This window comes from Anomaloglossus baeobatrachus, chromosome 4, assembly GCF_048569485.1.
Source record: "Anomaloglossus baeobatrachus isolate aAnoBae1 chromosome 4, aAnoBae1.hap1, whole genome shotgun sequence".
NCBI classification, from domain to species: domain Eukaryota; kingdom Metazoa; phylum Chordata; class Amphibia; order Anura; family Aromobatidae; genus Anomaloglossus; species Anomaloglossus baeobatrachus.
In genome coordinates this window covers 621291995-621307439 of record NC_134356.1, presented here as the reverse complement: position 1 = coordinate 621307439, position 15445 = coordinate 621291995, and the positions used below count along the sequence as shown (strand labels likewise).

The following is a 15445-nucleotide window of genomic DNA, read 5'->3' as shown; positions in this document are numbered from 1 at the left end:
TTTCTAGTTATTTCTTCTGCTCATTTCACTTAGGATTTTCCCATAAATTTACACTACATTAATATTCTATTCTTTGCACAATAGTATAATATTGTAGGGTATTATAACATTATCCATCTTCTATGAGGCAGAGCCACAGTAAGGGCATCATAGGTGTACAAACATGGCGGACACGGCCTCCTGCAGCTTTCACCATCCTCCGCGGCTGCCATGACAACGCTATTGCAGTTGGGGAGGGGGTCAGGAGGGGCAGCTTCCCGATTCCCCGCGGCACGTTGTACGCGGGTACCGGCTTGACACCGTTAATAACTTACCGGCACAAACCACGCCCCTTCACAATTACTATCCAATCAGGTGTAATTGTGAAATGCGACCAACAAGCTACGCTGTACATTCACATTGCAGTGGTCCAATCAAGAGCTCTGTTGTTTGTTATTATTGTCAATAAAGTTTAATTGAAAAAAAAAAAATAGCAAGAACGTGATTGGCTGCTCGTGTCTAGAACGCAGATCCTTATTGGCTGCTCAGTTTGAACCACGGCGGTTACGAAGAGAGTGAATTTCAGCCGCGACAGCAACACCCGAGAAATATAATGGAAGCGATGAAGAAGCTGACGGCACAAGGTGAGCGCAGTCACGTGGGGTGGAGTGCCCGGAGTCTGCCGTGCCCCGTCTCCCATAGTGCCCCATTACCCCCCTCCTCTCAGCCGCTATCCGCCGGACCTGCGCTGTCCTGAATGTAGAGTGGGCTCATAGTCACTGCTCCATGCATTGTCTATGGGACGGCAGGAACTGGCAGTGGTCAGCGTGTTCTCCCACAGTCCCATAGAGCATGCATGGAGCAGACGTCAGGCAAGACGGGGCAGAGCACAGCTGGGGTCACCGGGAGCCTCCGTGCTCAGGTTATCCTCTATGTTGGGAGTAACCCCCTTTATAGAGGTTTTCTGCTGTTCTATGACATGATCTGTGACCAGTTTAAAAACTAGTCCAAAGCTGTGGGGCATTTTATTCAGTATCTGTACAAGGGGGCGTGGCTCACAGGGTAATTATGCAGAGCTACCTAAAGACCCGCCCCTGAGGATCCTGGGAGCCACACCCCCGCTCCATTGAAAAAGCCAAGCCCACCATAGAGCAAGAATGGAGTGTCGGTCGCACATACAAACTACCCCTCCCATTTTTTTGGGGGGATAAAATTGCCCTGTTCTGCTAAGTGATGTGACGTGAGGGTCCGGCCTGCCCGAACCCGCACCAGTCTAGGAGTTATCACTTCATTTTTGAATAGATGATAACTCATCATTACCTGACAACCGCTATAAGGCTATCTGTATGTAAATACGCATGTTTTGGCAGGAAAAAAAGCAGCTGAAAAAAACACTTTGGGCTTTTTTTCCATGCTTCTTTTTGTGCGTTTTTTAGACAGGGCGACCGGGGGGGTTCAGGCACTGTACCCCCGCGATCACCGACACGTCACAGGCTGATCTTACAGCTGGGACCCGGCTCCAGGTTTTTGTCAGCTCTGGGCAAAAGAGTATCAGAGGGCCCCATGCACATGCAGACACGCACATACACAGATATGTATGCATATATACATATTTAAAGACAAAGTCACAAAAATATTAATGCCCTAAAAAAAGTGTCCCCTAAAAAGTAATAATGCCCCCTGTGCACCTTAACAGTCAAAATATCCTTAGTGCCTCTATAACAATAATGCTTCTTAAGGCTGGTTTCAGACGTCCGTGTTTTCGGTACGTGTGACATCCGTTTTTATCACTGATGTCACACGTACCCATGTTATTCTGTGATGTGCCTCACACGTCCGTGTTTGCACACGGACCGTGTGACCTTTCATGACCCCGCACGCACACACACAGGCATCACGGATGTCACACGGATCGCACAGTGATGTGATCCGTGTGACATCAGTGTAAAACATACCGGAGAAAATATGGGTCTTGTTAATAAAAAGATTTTCTTTATTTACCTCTCTCCGGCTCTGCTGCCTCCCGCTCCTTATCGCCACTCATACTCACTGAATATTCAGTGCCCTGTGGAGCTGGAAGCGGGGACAGCGCCTGGGGACTTCAGTGCCAGGGACCGCATTGCTGGGTAAGTATACAGGTGTGTGTGTGTGTGTGTGTGTGTGTGTATGTATGTATGTATGTGCTAAGTGTGTGTGTCTGTGTGTGCGTGGTGAGAACCTAGAAGCCTGAACATTGCGGGGACAGCATCGGGGACTCATCATAGTTCCCAGTGAACTCTGATGAACCCATGAAGCTGTAGCGCAGGGGTCATCAGAGTTCATTGGGAACTCTGATGACCACCTGGATGTCACTGTGCTTTGTGAATACTCACCTGTCCCCGCGGTCCTCGGCGGTGTTGTACCCAGTGCTGTACCCGCGATGCTCCGGCTTCCTGAGTGCGGTGAATAATCGATGAATATAATGAGTGGCGGTCAGGAGCGGGAGGCAGCAGAGACTGAGAAAGCAGGTAAATATGAAAAATCTTTTTATTTCACAGACCCGTGTTTTCTCCGGTACCTGTCACACGTATGCAAACACGGATGTCACACGAATGTCACACATGTGACCATAAGCATGCGTGTGACTGGTATCTGATTAAACACGGACATCTGAAACCAGCCTAAAGTGAACCTGTCAGGTCCCCTATGCACCTAGAACCACGAGCAGTTCTGGGTGCATATTGCTATTCACTGCCTAACCGTCCCTGTATACACTAGCATAGATAAAGGGATCTTTAGAAATAGTATTTCTAACGATCCTTTATGATATGCTAATGAGCGCAGGTGCACTATAATACTTTGATCTGCCCTACTCAGGGAAGATCAAAGTGCGCCTGTCCGGGACCTCAGTGCCGGCTTATGTGGATGATGTAGGACGCGTCATACACCCAGGCTTCAGACGAAGGAAGACCAAGATGGCCGAAAGAGGAGGCGCTGGACCCGGAGAACGGAGGCACCCATACGACCAGTCTACCGCACCGCCCTGCTAGGCGAGTATTATAAAGTCATTTTTACGTTCTTCACAGCGGCCTGGACTCTAAGGCTATGTGCGCACTTACCGGATTTTTCGCGGATTTTGCCGCGGATTTGCTGCATGTTTCGCTGCAGAAAATGTTCATAACATCTCTGCAGTGAATCACCAGCAAATCCTATGGAGAAAAAAAATCCTGTGCGCACTGGGCGGAATTTGACAGCTGCATGTTTTGCTGCGGGAATCCCGCAGCAAAAACAAGTGCATGTCACTTCTTTTCCGCACATCGCTGCGGGATTTCACTCCATTGACTCAATGTTAATCATGAAATCCCGCAGGGAATAACGCAGGCAGCAAATTCTGTGCGGTTCACTGCGTTTTCCTGCGTTATTCCCTGCGGTATTTTGCGGTTTACCTCCGGTAATGTACATCACTTGCTTGCGGTTTTGCAGGGAAGTGATGTCATTACAGGAACAGGAAGTCGTGCAGAGTAAACAAACACACAGATCACACACAGACATCACAGACATAGAACACATAGACACAGACACATAGAATACACATAGAAAGAAAACGGAAATATAGAAAAAAAAGAACGTGGGCTCCGCTGCATATTTACCTTCCAGCCGAGGTAAGCACACAGCGGCGGCCCGGTATTCTCAGGCTGGGGAGGGAGAGGGGCAGGGGTAATGTCCCCCGCCTCACTCCCCCTCCGGCAGCCGAGAATATCAGCCGCAGCTGCCCCGGCACTGTCGCATACATTATGCGGCACTGCCGGCGTGTCCTCGGCTCTTCTTGCCACCGTGTAGCAGTGGTGACAAGGTAATACAAGGGGTTAATGGTGATGGGGGATCACCGCCATTAACTCCAGGCTTGATCATGGCAGCGTCTATGTGACAGCTGACATGATCAACCCGTAAGTAAAGTGAAAAAAACACAGACACCGAAAAATCCTTTATTTTAAATAAAACCAACAAGCTTCGTTCACCATTTTATTAACCCCTCCCAAACAAAGCTCCGGCGTAATCCACACAGCTCCGGCTCTGGCGTCCTGCACTGCTGACATCCAGCCGCGACTGTCACAGACACAGGCTGAATGCAGCAGACAGCAGAGGTAATTACCGGTCATTTCCCACGGCCGGTAATGTGAACTCACTGCCGACCGTGGGAAATGCAGCGATCTGTCTATCCCTCTATCTATCTATCCCTCTGTCTGTCTATCTATCTATCCCTCTATCTATTCTTCTGTCTATCTACTATCAGAATTAAATGTATTTTTTTTTTTTTTTCTTCAATGTGCTTTATTGCATTGAATGCAATAAAGCACATCCCAACCCGCACGCGGCAATACCGCGGTAAAGCCGCGGCAAACCGCATGCGGTTTTCGGGTGCGGTTTCCCGCGGTTTTTTACCGCGGGTGCGGTAATCTTTGAGAGGATGCGGAATTTTCTCAAGAAAATTCCATTTCCCAGTGCGCACAGAGCCTTATACAGTATTCTAACATGCTGTGTATATATAAGAGCACACTGGTAATGGCCACAGCTTATAGTCACCAAATCTGGTGACAGGTTCCCTTTAACCCTCTAAATGCTGCGTTCAGGAGGCAGGGAGAAGAATCTGTTACTTCTCCCTGGTGATCGGGTCCCTTTAATGCAATCATAGGGACCTGATCACTGCCATGGTAACCCTGGGTCATCACCATGACGACCCCCAGGTTTCTAAGGTACGGATCACCTCACAGACCAGGGCACCTACGTCAAAGGAGCTCCCTCCAGCAACGTCCCGCGGTAAAGACCTCGAGGCTTAGGTACAGGAAACCCCAGTGATGTCACAAGGCGAACAGAGTTCATACTGGCGGATCTGCAGGAAACCTCAGTGATCCACCGGCATGAACTCGATTCACCTTGTGACATCACCAGATTTCTCTGCAGTAGGTCCCGCGGTACAGACCACGAGATGAGGCTGCAGGGAACCACGGTGACATCAAAAAAGCCATAAACACACAAAAAAAGCAACATGCGTTTTTCCTGCGTTTTTCACTGACTCCATTGGAGTCAATCCGGGGAAAAAACAGAAACAATTGACACGCTACTTATTTTTCAGCAACAAAAACTGCAAGGAAAAAAAAAGCAGCGTATGCACGGGAAGTCAGGATTCTCATAGACTTTGCTGGGAGGCTTTTTTCTTGCTTTTATTGACTAAAGAAGGAAAGAAAAACGCACCGAGGACAAGAGGCCTAATAATGGGAGCAATGTATATGAGAGGTAAAAGACGCTGTCATTCCATCCACATTGTTTAGCGCGGAAAAAAGGGCTATGGAGCGGCCATGTAGGCAGATTCCCTCAGGGTAATGATATTGTGAACCCCCGTATAACAGCAGATCTGAGCGAGGGGCTACAAAGCTCCTATAGAGTCTGGTGCTTTACATGATGTGTGTACAGACCGTATATATGACATCCGTCTCTGTCATTGCAGAAGAGCTCCGGTTGAAGCTCCATGAATACTTGGCTGCAAAAGGAAAGCTGAAGCCTCAAAACAGCAAGTAAGTGTGCGCTTATTGTGGCTATGAGGAGGGTGAGCTCATCATGGGGGATGTGCGCTTATAACAAGTCATCGCCTGTGCACTGAAGAAGCGATATCTTAAAGTGAACCTGTCACCTATAATATGCGTTCTGACCTATCAGCAGACGCATGTGTGCCCTAATTACACCTCCCTACCCATCCCTGTGCTGTAAAATTGTATAATATGAAAGTAATAAAAAACGTTTTATTGCCCTGCTATTTACATAGGAAATATGAAGGTATTTGGTCCCATAGGCGGCGCCTTGCCCCTGCATATTTTCCGTGATATCACGCCCCTGTGTCACGATACCATGGAGTCACATGAGCGACGTCCCCGTCGCTCATTCTATCCTGCGCGCTTTACGGCAGGCTTCTCTTCCGGGTTCTCCTTGTCAGTTTCAGACGCGCACTGCGTATGTGCAGTGCGCGTCTGAAGCCGGCGAGTGAACACCCGGGAAAGAAGCCTGCCACAATGCGCGCAGGATAGAATGAGTGACGGGGACGTCGCTCATGTGACTCCATGGTATCACGCCCACAGGGGCGTGATACCACGGAAAGTATGCAGACGCCCATAGGGCAAGGCGCCGCCCCTGTTACCAAATACCCTGTTATTTACATAGGAAATGTGAAGGTAATAAAACGTTTTTTATTACTTTCATATTATACAATTTTACAGCACAGGGATGTGTGGGGAGGTGTAATTAGGGCACTCATGTGTGCTGATAGGTCAGAACGCATATTGTAGGTGACAGGTTCCCTTTAATGGTCGGGGAGTGTCCGATGGTGGGAGCCGCACTGATCCGCAGAAGATCCTACAGTGGAGGCAGGTCACATGAGTGCGGCTTCCCGCCTGCTGGCGGCTGAGTGCGGCTTCCCGCCTGCTGGCGGCTGAGTGCTGCTATCCACCACTGATGGCATCTCAGCGCTTTGTCGTTTTTTTCATAGACCTATCCACTTGTGTAGGCGGGCACGTTTGGTCTGCAAAGTTCATCAAACTCGTACATGTAGGATTTGTTTGTTTTTGCATATCATCAGTCTGCAAAAAAAACAGAAATGTGAAATATATATTAGACAAACGCAGACATTATTATTATTATTTTTTATTATTATAGCGCAATTTATTCCATGGCGATTTACATGTGAAAAAGGGGCATACATTATAGCAGAAGTCTCAAGCCCGCGAGCCGCATGCGGTCCCTCAGGCTGCTTCGTGCGGCCCGCAGGCGCGTGTGCCACTGTTCACTATCGCGGCCGGTGCAGGGGCCGCAGCCAGTCTGTGCTTTATGTCAGATGAAATGTTTGCCCGGGGATGCGGCCCCTGCACCGGCCCCGATAGTCACCGGGGCACAGGCCTGCAGACAGCAAGAAGCAGAGATGAGGCAGCCGAGGGAACGCGGGACAGGTGAGAAGAATGGTGTGTTTTGTTTTTTGTGTATGTGAAGGACGGCACATTAACCCCTTAGCGACCTATGACGTACTGGGTACGTCATAGCTCCCTGGTACTTAAGGACCCATGATGTACCCAGTACGTAATGGCGAAATCGCAGCCCCGGTGGCTGCGATCGATGCAAATACCTTAGATTCGGGGAGGAGGGGATCTCTGCCTGACCTCAGGAGGGGTGGTGTCTCCTCCCCAGACCTACGGAGGCTGTGATTGGCTGAGCGGCGTTCGTCAGCCAATCACAGCCACTGTAATGTTTTAGCCATTGAAAATGGCTAAAACATTGAAATCCAGCCATGATCAGTGCAGCTGTAGCCCTGATCATTGGCTGGAGCTGGGTGACCTCTGTTTCACCCGCCCCCAGCTCTGATTGGAGAGACCGGCCTTGTGACCGATCCCTCCAATCACTGTGGATCTGGGTCCGGAGACCGCCCCCTCAGCTTCACTCCGGCATCTGTGGCAGCGGAGGAGAGTGACCGGTAAGTTATAGCCACTGCCCCCTTTCAGCCGCCGCCGTCACTGCCCCCTTTCAGGTGCCGCCGTCACTGCATCCTATTCGCCACTGACCCCTTTCAGGTGCTGCCGTCACTGCATCCTATTCGCCGCTACTGCCCGCTTTCAGCCGCCGCCGTCACTGCATCCGATCTGCCGCCGCCATCAGGATCCTTTTGAAGCCTTTTTTTTTTTTTTTTTTTTTTTTTTTTTTAAGGTGTTGGCTTTTCTTTCAATAAATTATCTAAGATTCAGAAATCCCCATGGCTGCTTCTACATAAATGCCCGACTTCCATGATATAATATCTCTGTAGAGTGAACTGTTTACACTTTCCATAAATTTCACCTAAAAGCCAAATATCCCTAAGTTTTTGTGAGTAGTATATATTTAAACATGTAATCCACAATGGCTGTGATGATGTTAAATGTTACCATGTGCACCTGGGGTATCTCTATGACTAAGGTCAGGGGTGACCCCCGGAAACACGTATAAGGCATTCATGATGAAGCAACACAAGTATCTTTTAATGGAGTTATAAATAAAGAAAATAATTTTTAAATTTACTCACGGAGGTCCCATCTTTGTTTTTCCTTTTTGTCCAAGGTAAGGATTTAATCAGCATTAAAGGGAATCTGTTAGCAAGTTTTGCTATGGAATCAGAAAGCAGCATAATGTACGTACTGAGACCCTGATTCCAGCAATGTGTCACTTACTGGGCTGCTTTGAAAAAATATAGAGGGCTGAGTTTCATATGGCCAAACATAGTTCCAAAAAAGATGACTAGTACACCCATATAAATAACAAATATTTATTACAAATAATTCACATATAAATAGGGGTACTGTAATTAGAAAAACTGGATTCATAAAAATACAAAACAGTGAAGGGTTAAAGAGCAGACAGAGATCACCCTTCCAGGGACCCAGACAGCATTAATCAAATGTTTTATAGGCTAAGGAGGAATAGGAAGATCTGTCCCTCAACTGTCTAAAGGCTTCCCGTTCGTACATCTTAACGGGCCAGAGCACCATATAGTGATATAATAGTGATTGTTGAGAATGATAGTAGTATAAATAAATAAGAAATAAACTTATTCTCTGTGAATGGGGACATCTGTTATAATATATGTCACTTTATGGATTATATGGAGTTCTAGTACGATGTATGTCACTATATGGAATCTATGGGTTATATTTTCCTGGTCATTCCTTACGTGATGAAATTGCTGTGTGTAAGAATGTCTATTGATCTGGTGACCCCATTCGGATCCACCTACATGTCCCTGATTCATTTGTGCCTGATTTTTGTTGTGGTACCGGCATATAAGGGTGTATGTGTTTCTATGGCCTGGGATCAGTGTTTGGTTCATCAAAATCCTCGGGTAGGATGACGTGACCTCAGGCCATTATGTATGAAACTCTGCATTCTGGTGCTGGTGCCTGGGCGCTAATCATGGGCACGTAGTGTGTGCCTTTATTATCTCTTATAACGATTAGGGACATGTGGTGGATCCGGGGAGTCCTTTGATGTTGTTATTTATATTTCTTTGTCGCTCCATTGGGAGACCCAGACAATTGGGTGTATAGCTACTGCCTCCGGAGGCCACACAAAGTATTACACTCAAAAGTGTAAGGCCCCTCCCCTTCTGGCTATACACCCCCAGTGGGATCACTGGCTCACCAGTTTTGTGCTTTGTGCGAAGGAGGTCAGACATCCACGCATAGCTCCACTGTTTAGTCAGCAGCAGCTGCTGACTATGTCGGATGGAAGAAAAGAGGGCCCATACTAGGGCCCCCAGCATGCTCCCTTCTCACCCCACTTTTGTCGGCGGTGTTTGTTAAGGTTGAGGTACCCATTGCGGGTACGGAGGCTGGAGCCCACATGCTGCTTTCCTTCCCCATCCCCTTTCGGCTCTGGGTGAAGTGGGATCTTACCGGTCTCCAGGCACTGAGGCCGTGCTCCATCCACAGCTCCTGGGAATCTGCTGGACATGGAGCGGAGTATCCTCAGGGACATGGCCCTGCTACGTTGAGGTACTCTGTGTCCCTGTGGGGACCGCGCACGGACACACGGCAGCATTGCTGGGTGTGTTAGTGCGCCAGGGACGGCGGCGCTGCCCGCACTAGTGCCATCGCACACTACAGCTTGCTGGGTGTGTTAGTGTATTAGGGGACTACCGCGCTAACCGCCGTTGCCATTTTTATTTCGGGCGCGGCTGGGACTTGTGGTGCGCCGGGGACTTCCGCGCCGACCAAGGCTTATATGCCGGCCGCGCTTATCACTCGAGTCCCCGGCTTGCGCGGCCTAGTCTCACTTCGTTTCCGCCCACAGACCTGCCAGTCAGGGTAGGGGCGTGACGCTGCACAGCACGGCAGCGCTGAGAGCTGAGAGCTGGAGTATGCTTTGCATACTCCACCCCTCTCACTGGATGCACGGTGAATCCGGCAGCGCTGAGAGCTGGAGTATGCTTTGCATACTCCACCCCTCTCACTGTGTGCACTGTGAAGCCGGATTCCCGCATTTTCTCAGGCACGCCCACGGCTTCCTCCTCTACACAGGACGCCGGCAGCCATTCTTGTCAGTGTTTTCTGTAGCGACAGAAGAGACAAGTTTAGGAATCCCTGGCAGGGATTCGGATAGTCACACAACCGCTGTCACCAGGCGTTAAGCAGCACCTGTGGGGCTGACTCCACTAGTGCCGAAGTGCACATATACATATATGCTTATTCACTATGCATTGCACTATTTAGCTGCATTTTTGTATATACCCTCCTTGATTGTGCGGAGGACATAACAGCATATTGTCTGTGTAAAACAGAGGTGCAGAAGCACATGTTTTCTATGCAGCCGGTACAGCATGTACGGCTATATGGCCGGCAGTGTACATAGACCCCCATTGTATACTACGGAGTCTCTGCTAATCGTCAGGACATGGGGACGGAGCCTGCAGTTTTTACTGACAGATTTTCTGAGACTATGGCTATGATACTAGAAGCCTTGCAGTCCAGACAAGTCTCTCAAATCCATGGCCACTGTTCATTCATTATCCATGGTCCCCCTCAGTGGGAACAACTTTGAGCTCCGAGGAGTCATGTGCTTCCCAGAGTGACGGCTCTGACACGGACGACAGTCCCAGATAGTCTGAGAGGCTCACTATGAGCGGCCATCGACTTCATCACACTAGTCAGGGTCCCAGCAAGCGGACTCTCTGTGTGATGTGGCGGAGGTAGCTGCTCAAGATCTAATCCTGAGACCGCTCTCAATCTGGATACACCTGATGGTGACTCCATAGTCAATAATCTCATAGCGTCCATCAATAGAATGTTAGTTATTTCTCCCCCAGCTCCTCCAGTGGAAGAGTCAGCTTCATAGCAGGAGAAATTCCATTCACGTATCCCAAGCGTAAATTAAATACTTTCCTTGACCACCCTGACTTTACACAGGCAGTCCAGGAACACCACGCTTATCCAGTTAAGCGCTTCTCCAAACGGCTGAGGATACACGTTATCCCTACCCCCTGTCGTGGGCAATGGCTGGACCCAGTGTCCCAAGGGGCATCCTCCAATCTCCAGCTTGCAGCTAGATCCATAGTTGCAGTGGAAGATGGGGCTGCACTTAAAGATGCCACTGACAGACAGAGGGATCTCTGGTCGAAATCCATCTATGAGGCTATCGGCGCGCTGTTAGCTCCAGCATTCGCAGCCGTAGAGGCACTCCAAGCTACTTCAGCTTGTCTTACACAGATGGACACGGTCACACGTACATCTGTTCCGCAAGTGTCATCCTTAACCGCTCAAATGTCTGCATTTGCGTCTTATGCGATTAATGCTGTCCTAGACTCTACGACCCGTACGGCAGTGGCGTCCGCTAACTCCGTGGTTTTACGCAGGGCCTGGGTGTTAACTGAATGGAAGGCAGATTCGGCTTCCAAAAAAGGGCTTAACCAGTTTGCCTTGTTCTGCTGACCGACTGTTTAGTGTGCGTGAGATGTAATCATTAAACAGTTCAAGAGTAAGGATTCTTCCTTACCTCAGCCCAGACAAAACAAACCCCAACATACCAAGGGACAGTCGGGGTTTTCGGTCTTTTCAAGGCTCGGGCAGGTCCCATTTCTCCTCGTCCAAAGAGGACTCAAAAGGATCAGAGGAGCTCAGTTTCTTGGCGGGCTCAGTCACGCCCAAAAAAGACAGCCTGAACACCCGCTTCCAAGAGGCTTCCTCATGACTTGCGGCCTCCTCTTTCCGCATCCTCGGTCGGTAGCAGGCTCTCCCGCCTTGGCGATATTTAGCTGTCACAGGTCAAAGACCGCTGGGTGAGAGACATTCTGTCTCACGGGTACAGGATAGAGTTCAGTTCTCGTCCTCCAACTCAATTCTTCAGAACTTCTCCACCTCCCGACCGAGCCGATGCTCTTCTGCAGGCGGTGGGCACTCTAAAGGCACAACGAGTGGTGACCCTCGTTCCTCTTCAGGAACAAGGTCACGGTTTTTACTCCGAATTATTTGCGGTGCCAAGAAAGGACGAGTATTTCCGTCCCGTTCTGGATCTAACACGGCTCAACCAGCTCGTGAACACCAGGCGGTTCCGGATGTAATCCCCCCGCTCCGTCATCGCCTCAATGTTTCAAGGAAATTTCCTAACATCGATAGACGTCAAGGATGCTTATCCCCACGTGCCGATTGATCCAGAGCTCCAGCGTTTCTACGCTTTGTTATAAGATGCGAACACCTTCAGTTCGTAACTCTGCCTTCCGGCTGGCGATAGCCCCACGGGTCTTCGCTAAGGTCATGGCAGCAGTAGTACCAGTCCTGCAATCTCAAGGTCACTCTGTGATCCCGTATTTGGGAGATCTACTGGTCAAGGCACCCTCTTAAGGAACATGCCAACACAGCCGAACGTTGCGCTGGAGACTCTCCAGAGTTTCGGGTGGATCATCAACTTTTCAAAGTCAGATCCGACCCCGGGCCAATCACTAACATATCTAGGCATGGAGTTTCATACTCTCTCAGCGATAGTGAAGCTTCCGCTAGACAAACAGCGTTCACTACAGACAAGGCTGCAATCTCTCCTTAGGATCAGTCGCACACATTGAGACGCCTCATGCACTTCTCACGTAAGATGGTAGCAATGGCGGCAGTCCCTTTCGCGCAGTTTCATCTGCGTCCACTACAATGGGACATTCTCCGCCAATGAGACGGGAGGTCGACGCCCATCGACAGAGACGTCTCCCTTTCTCAGGCGGCCAAAGAATCTCTACGGTGGTGGCTTCTTCCCACCTCATGGTCAGAAAAAAGGTCCTTCCTACCCCCATCCTGGGCGGTAGTTACGACAGGCACGAGTCTATCAGAGTGGGGAGCAGTTTTTCTCTACCACAGGGCTCAAGATACGTGGATTCAGCAAGAGTCCACCCTTCAGATCAATGTTCTGGGAATCAGAGCAGTGTATCTTGTCCTACAAGCCTTCCAGCAGTGGCTGAAAAGCAAGCACATCCGAATTCAGTCGGATATCTCCACAGCGGTGGCATACATCAACCACCACGGAAGAACACGCAGCCGGCAAGCCTTCCAGGAAGCCGGCGGATTCTGACGTGGGTGGAAGACACGGCATCCACCATATCCGCAGTTCACATCCCAGGCGTGGTAAACTAGGAAGCAGACTTCCTCAGTCGCCAGGGTATGGACGCAGGGGAATAGTTTCTTCACCCGGACGGGTTTCAGGAGATCTGTCGCCGCTGCGGGATGCCGGACGTCGACATAATGGCGTCACGGCACAACAACATTGTCCCGGCTTCATAGCACAGTCTCACGATCATCGAGCTCTGGCGGCGGACGCCTCAGTTCAACATTGGTCGCAGTCCCGGCTACCTTATGTGTCCCACCTCTGGCATTGTTGCCCAGAGTGCTGCGCAAGATCAAGTCCGACTGTCGCCGCGCCATCCTCGTCGCTCCAGATTGGCCGAGGAGGTCGGGGTTCCCGGATCTGTGGTACCTCACGGTAGGCCAACCGTGGACACTACCAGACCGACCAGACTTGCTGTTTCAAGGGCCCTTTTTTCCATCTGAACTCTGCGGCCCTGAACATGACGGTGTAGCCATTGAGTCCTGGATCCTAGCGTCTTCAGGATTATCTCAGGAGTGGTTGTCACCATGACGCAGGCCAAGAAACCAACGTCCGCCAAGATCTACCACAGATCGTGGAAGATATTCTTATCTTGGTGCTCTGCTCAAGGAGTTTCTCCCTGGCCATTTGCATCGCCTATTTTTCCTTCTTTCCTACAATCTTGGTTGGAAAATGGTTGGTCGCTCAGCTCCCTTAAAGGACAAGTCTCAGCGCTATCTGTATTTTTTCAGAAACGCCTAGCCGACTTCCGCAGGTACGCACGTTCCTGCAGGGAGTTTGTCTTCTCATCACTCCGTACAAGCGGCCGTTAGAGCTCTGGAGTCTGAACAAGGTTCTAATGACTCTCTTGAAGCCGCCTTTCGAGCCTTTGAAAGTTGTTTCCCTTTTCTGTCTTTCACAGAAAGTGGCCTTTCTAGTAGCGGTCACGTCTCTTCAGAGAGTGTCCGAGCTAGCAGCGCTGTCATGCAAATCTACATTCCTGGTCTTCACCAGGACAAGGGGGTTCGGCGTCCGATTCCGGACTTTCTCCCTAAGGTGGTATCCCACTTTCATCTCAATCAAGATATCACCTTACCTTCTTTGTGTCCTCATCCAGTCCATCAATTGGAAAAGGATTTGCATCTGTTGGATCTGGTGAGAGCACTCAGGATCTACATTCCCGCACGGCGCTCCTGTGCCGCCCGGATGCACTCTTTGTCCTTGTCGCTGGTCAGCGTAAAGGGTCGCAAGCTTCCAAATCCACCCTGACTCGGTGGATCAAGGAACCAATTCTTGAAACCTACCTGGTCGAGTCTGCACACTTTTACCAAGCATTATCAGGTGCATACCTACGCTTCGGCAGACGCCAGCCTAGGTAGACAAGTCCTTCAGGCGGCGGTTGCCCACCTGTACGAAAGGGCTGTTTGACGGCCCTACCACGAGGTATTCTTTTACCCACCCAGGGACTGCTTTTGGACGTCCCAATTGTCTGGGTCTCCCAATGGAGCGACAAAGAAGAAGGGAATTTTGTATACTTACCGTAAATTCCTTTTCTTCTAGCTCCAATTGGGAGACCCAGCACCCGCCCTGTTTTCTTAGGGTTTTTTTCGGTACACATGTTGTTCATGTGAATGGTTACAGTTCTCCGATGTTTCTTCGGATTGAATTGGTCTTTGAACCAGTTATTGGCTTTCCTCCTTCTTGCTTTTGCACTAAACTGGTGAGCCAGTGATCCCACTGGGGGTGTATAGCCAGAAGGGGAGGGGCCTTACACTTTTGAGTGTAATACTTTGTGTGGCCTCCGGAGGCAGTAGCTATACACCCAATTGTCTGGGTCTCCCAATTGGAGCTAGAAGAAAAGGAATTTACGGTAAGTATACAAAATTCCCTTCTTTTTTCATATATTCCTTATTGGCTTCCCCCACTGAGGGTATCACCGTAGAATAGTGGCTGACATCTTCACACTTAAAGATATCTATGATGGTCTCTCCCCCTTTTTTTTCCACCTGACTATAACGTAACTATGGGCAAATCCCTGTATTTATATCTGGACTTTACCAGAACTTAAGATGGCCGCGCGCATATTACGTGCCCTGATGATGACGTGACACCCTCTCCACACTATGGGCAAAAACCCGTTACTTACATGGGGACTTTGCCACTACCCAAGATGGCCGCGCGGGCTTCGCATGCCCTGTGCTGCCTGCAGACGCGCGCGCACTGAGGAGCTCCGGCCGGTGGGAAGTGACGTTCCCATTGTGAACGTCACTTCCGCCGGGAGACCCGGAAGTGACGCGCGCGGTGCGGGCACAGTCACAGCGCATGCGACAATTAGACGGCGGCTATCTGGAATCAATTATGG

The 15445-nt window shown here is 49.8% G+C and overlaps 1 protein-coding gene across 1 annotated transcript in view; it reads left to right on the top strand.

Annotated features, from left to right (window-relative positions):
• The first annotated feature begins 544 nt into the window (after positions 1-544).
• The window catches only part of CKAP2L (cytoskeleton associated protein 2 like), an 81328-nt gene continuing 66427 nt past the window's right edge, over positions 545-15445 (top strand). Inside the window, exons 1-2 of the mRNA XM_075342963.1 lie at positions 545-623; positions 5465-5531. Coding sequence (XP_075199078.1) covers positions 593-623; positions 5465-5531 — 98 coding nt within the window. The 5' untranslated portion in view covers positions 545-592. The remainder of the gene's footprint in view (positions 624-5464; positions 5532-15445) is intronic.